The 5,225-nt window shown below is 39.0% G+C and overlaps 1 protein-coding gene across 1 annotated transcript; it reads left to right on the top strand.

Annotated features, from left to right (window-relative positions):
* Positions 1-478: 478 nt before the first annotated feature.
* Positions 479-1,616, top strand: LOC122085168 (probable glutathione S-transferase). Its single transcript, XM_042653626.1, has 2 exons — positions 479-939; positions 1,155-1,616. Exons 1-2 carry the CDS (start codon positions 625-627, stop codon positions 1,476-1,478), a joined length of 639 nt encoding a protein of 212 aa, XP_042509560.1. The 5' UTR covers positions 479-624; the 3' UTR covers positions 1,479-1,616.
* Positions 1,617-5,225: the final 3,609 nt, after the last annotated feature.

Here is a 5,225-nt window from a genome sequence, read left to right as displayed (position 1 = left end):
ATTAACTGATCCGGATCAGCCGTATTGGATGGATGCGATCAGTTTGAAGAGACGAGAGAGATAGAAGATGTGAAAATCTTCTTCTTCTTTTCCTTTTTGGATAAGCAAATGGGTAAATCAGCACCGTCCAATCTAATAAGATTTAAAATCTTACAGATGATCAAAAAGGACTGCGCTGCCCTACAGCTTTGCTTGCCCAAAAAGCCTAAAATCTTCGTTCACATACGGGAGTTGACCTTGAACTTCTAACCTTGAAATAAAAGTCCAGAGGGCAGCAGGCCTCAGCGACAAAGACCAACACCGGGTCGGCCTTTGTCTAATGTTGGCCCGAATTCTCAGCTTTTAATTCTTTCGGATTTGTTAAATCTTTGGGTCCGATTGACAAAGTAACCGAACCCATCCAAAATGGATCAAAAGTCAAAACCGGATAAGAAGTCAGTAATGAGAGCACCATTGCGGTTTGTACAACATTGGTTGCCCCTCTCCCAAGTTTCAAAAAGCCTCCTGAACTTTTAGAAGAAGGGCCTAAAAATACTGCTATCTTCACTTCTCAGATCAAATCACAGTTCTTTGTGTATTCTCTGATTTGCTATATCTTGTAAAGCTTACGTGATAGTTAAAGAGATGGCTGATGAGGTAACTCTCTTGAATGCCTGGACCAGCCCTTTTGGGATCCGGGTGAGAATCGCTTTGGCCGAGAAAGGAATCAATTACGAGCTAAAGGAAGAGAACTTGCAAGACAAGAGTCCTCTGCTTCTGCAGATGAACCCTGTTCATAAGAAGATCCCTGTTTTGATCCATAACGGGAAATCCATCTGCGAATCACTCATCATTGTTCAATACATTGATGAGGTTTGGAAGGAGACTTCTCCTTTGTTGCCCTCTGATCCTCACCTCCGAGCTCAAGCCAGGTTTTGGGCTGATTTCGTCGACAAGAAGGTTAGAGCTCTCTCTCTCTCTCTCAAACCCCCCCCCCTCTCTCTAAAGGTCTCTTTACAAACTTGGGAGAGTGAAATAAAGTGACTGATGCCCTTTTCATTTTTGCAACCAAGTCGATTTCTCTGTAGTTGCATTTCATGTTAAGTTTGATGCCTTTGTCTTTTTGAATAAGAATGATTGACAAAGCCATCTAATTGTATAACTTGGTCTTGTAGGTATTTGACTGTGTGAAAAGGATATTGTTCACAAAGGATGACAAAGAGGCAGGAAAGGAGTACATAGAGTGCTTGAAATTGTTGGAAGGAGAGCTCGGAGAGAAACCTTACTTCGGGGGAGAAAATTTTGGCTACGTGGACTTGAGCTTCATCCCCTTCTACTTACAGAAATTTGGGAACTTCAGCCTAGAAGCTGAGTGTCCAAAGCTTATTACTTGGGCTAAAAGGTGTTTGCAGAAGGAGAGCGTGTCCAAGTCCTTTGCTGACCTAGAAAAAGTCGGCGACTTTATTGAGCAGAGGAGGAAGAAACTTGGGATTGAGTAGAGCAAAAGATAGAGAAGAATGGGTAAAATCTATAAATTGTTTCTTAAGCCATGAAGCATAGCGTATGAAAAGCCTCTTCCTTTGTTTTTTCCCCCAATTGTTTTGCTGGAATAAAAGAGACATTTTGTATGTTTTTTTTTTTTTTTTTTTTATTTTTTTTTCCTTTCTGGAATTATTGGTCGATAATTTGTGATTTTTGTACTTCCTAGCTGATTGATAAATGACACTATTACATATTTGGAATTTTCAGAAGTTTGATCCAACCTCATATACCATTAACGCATTCGAATCAATGAAAAGGAATCCTAAGCATATATTTCACAGAAATGTAATTTCAGAATGCCTCACAGAGAACCCTATTTTGAAAATTAGCATATATAGAACCGAATCAAGATAAAAACGAATCTGATTCAAAGATTGCAATCATTCTTTAATCAGAAACACAGGGCTCCATTAAGTTAAGTTCAATTTAAACGAAAAATTAAAAACAAAAACTCACCATAGGATTCAGAGGGAGCTATTCGGATTAAAAAGATGAAACTCTATTATCACCAAATTCAGGGAGAGGAAACCCCTCAATGAACGTCAGAGGCAGAGACACATCCAAACCTAAATCTGATTTCAAAAAACTCAAATACGAAGTTCGCACGGAGAAAGGGGTTCGAAGGAGAGGTCGATAGTGGGATAAACATTGGAGGTAGAGACGAGTTAAAGGGAGAATTTGCCGGTGGCCAGCCTATCCCTGATGAGCTTCAGAGGTAAAGACGTAGAGGGTGTTTTTTGGGTAAAGGGGAAGAGACGAAGAATCCATAAAAAAAAACCAAACGTGATGGGGGGAGAGATTTGGCTCTCCATGGAGAGTGATAAGTTGTATCGCCTCCGCCTCCCTATGATTTTTGTGTGAGACTTAAGACAACTGCACCACGTGATGAAGAAAATCCACGTGTCAAGGTACTATATATGGCACACCTCCGCGCCCCATAGACGAATCGGATCCCTATTGAGGCCGACGCAACCCATTGAGGGTAGGCTGTGTTGAGTTGAGTCCAATAGTTCTAGGCCTAGGTTGTGATATTTCAATTTGACCTCATGTTGGGTTGGGTTGGGTTGGGTTGGGTTGGGTTGAGCCTGAGTTGAGAAGGGGCCTAGGATTGGATTGGGGTTTTAAAAAAACCCAACTCAGTTTGATTGCACCCTACTACTTAACAATCAAGTTTATCCCATTGAAAAGGAAAAAGAATGCTAATAATAAGAGAGAGCGAAGGTGTAAAATTGTTTGGTTCGGGGGTATTCAGTTCAGTCCAAAGGAGTGCTAGTTTGAACAATTTCCAAACCAAAAACAATTCGATTTTTTTTTTTCTTAAGAAAAAATAGGAAGAATATATAGAATTTATAATTTGGTACAAAATATTAGGCTGCGTTTGGTAACATTTTCTGTTCCAGAAACCATGTTTTGTGTAAAAAACAGAAATTTCAGTTTCTGTGTCAAAATGCCCTTTTTCCTTTTTTTTTTTTTTTTTTTATAAATGAAATTGGAAAGACGAAACTACATTTTGTCATTTTGTCAATTCTGGTTTCTCTCAAAAAAAAATTTTTTTCATTTTTGTTAGAAAAAAAAAAACCGAAACATGCCATAAATGCACCAAACACTTTATTTGGTTTTTTTGTTCCCATGGAACAAAAAAACTTCATAAATATTTTTTTAGAACATTACCAAAGCAGCCTTATTGTCTTTGATCAGGATTTTTCTAGTCATTGCCACAATATGCTTAATCAGAAGGACAAGATTGTCCAAAGGAGTGCAACAGAATTGTTCCGATGGGACTTGGGCCTAATTCAGCCAATATATGTGCAACATGTATTGTTTCCAACGCTTCACAACTACGCCTAATTCAGCCCAATATAAATGAAAGAAGATTGTTTCATGGGCTTAAAATTTGGTCCTAAATCGGCCCATGCTTTCTGAGAAACCATATAGAACCAAATCCATCAATTTTGGCGTACAGTTATGCTGCCATTTACGCTCTTGGGCTTGCATTGGCTTAATGGGTTCACTCATCCCCACATTTCATTGTAAATCCGGAATCTCTCCGATAGGAGATGCCGATTTCCGTGCGTATTTTGGACAAGTATACTCTTTGTCCATAATCACCATGGTTCTAAGTGTATTTGGTGATCTATATTGATTTGGCAAGCCTCCGATCTTGATATCTGATCGATATTGTATATATTGAATGATACACATTAGGTTTCACAAAAAAAAAAAAAAAATGATGCATATCAGGTGAACGGATCAGGTGAACGTACAAGAATGTTCTTGTACATTCCTAATCTGTGGATATAGAATCTATTAAAATGAAGAGAGAGAAAACTGACTCTATATCCACGGATCAGGATCATTTTCATACATCTCGTACGTGAACCTAATACTCTCTAGATCAGGGGTAAAAAAAAAATCAAAAAATTCAATTTAAAAAAAGTATATATATTTTAATTCGATACGGGAGATCCTCTATACTGATCAATTTCAATATCATACTGGTTTTAAGAATCACCGATGCGGCGATACCCATTCCAATAGTGTGCATTAAAACCATGATTACCATACCATGCATGATCCTAGATCGGTGGGTGCAAGTACCGATACGGATCTGCCGCATTCCATGGATGCGGCCATTCTTTCCCCCAAAAAACCTAGAACCTTCGTTCACATGCAGGAGTTTACCGAAAACTTCCAACCATTAAAAAAAGCAGAAAAAAAAGAAAAAAAAAGTCAAAAACGGTAAGAACCAGATCGAGTGGGATAAAAATCATCTGTTTTTCTAATCTCTGTTTTTCTTGTGTTTTGCTAGTTGCAAAAAATGACACGCCATCAACGGTCAAGATTAATTCAGATGGGTGAAGGTTATTACATCCAGTTTGGTTTTTAATTCAATCTTGGCCGTTCACTTAAAGTAATGCCACATGTCGCCTTCTAAAGGTAGCAAAACAAGAAAAACATGGATGAAGAAAAACAGACGATTTTTTTCCGATCGAAGTGAGGTCAGTGATGCGAGCAGCATGGCGTTTTTACAACATTGGTTGCCCCTCACCCAAGTTTCAAAAAGCTTTCTTAACTTTAGAAGAAGGGCCTATAAATACTGCTCCTCTCACTTCTAAGCTCAAATCACAGTCCTCTGTGTATTTTCTGATTTGCTAAATCTTGTAAAGCTTCAGTGATAGTTAAGATGGCTGATAAGGTAACTCTCTTGAATGCCTGGCCCAGCCCTTTTGGGGTCCGGGTGAAAATCGCCTTGGCCGAGAAAGGAATCAAGTACGAGCTCAAGGTAGAGAACTTGCAAGACAAGAGTCCTCTGCTTCTGCAGATGAATCCTGTTCATAAGAAGATCCCCATTTTGATCCATAATGGGAAACCCATCTGTGAATCCCTCCGCATTGTTCAATACATTGATGAGGTTTGGACGGAGACTTCTCCTTTGTTGCCCTCTGATCCTTAACTCCGAGCTCCAGCCAGGTTTTGGGCTGATTTCTTGGACAACAAGGTTAGAGTTCTATACTCTCTCTCTCTCTCTCTCTCTCTCTCTCTCTTTGAGAACTTCTATCTCATTGCAACCAAGTTGATTTCTTTGTAGTTTCATTTCATGTTAATTTTGATGCCTCAGTTTTTTTAAATAAAAATGATTGACAAAGCCATCTAATTTTAGAACTTGGTCTTGTAGGTATTTGACTCTGCGGGGAGGATATTGT

Source organism: Macadamia integrifolia, chromosome 7, assembly GCF_013358625.1.
Source record: "Macadamia integrifolia cultivar HAES 741 chromosome 7, SCU_Mint_v3, whole genome shotgun sequence".
In the NCBI taxonomy this organism is placed as follows: domain Eukaryota; kingdom Viridiplantae; phylum Streptophyta; class Magnoliopsida; order Proteales; family Proteaceae; genus Macadamia; species Macadamia integrifolia.
Note: the sequence above shows the minus strand (reverse complement) of the source record. Positions and strands in the feature narration are given on the sequence as shown.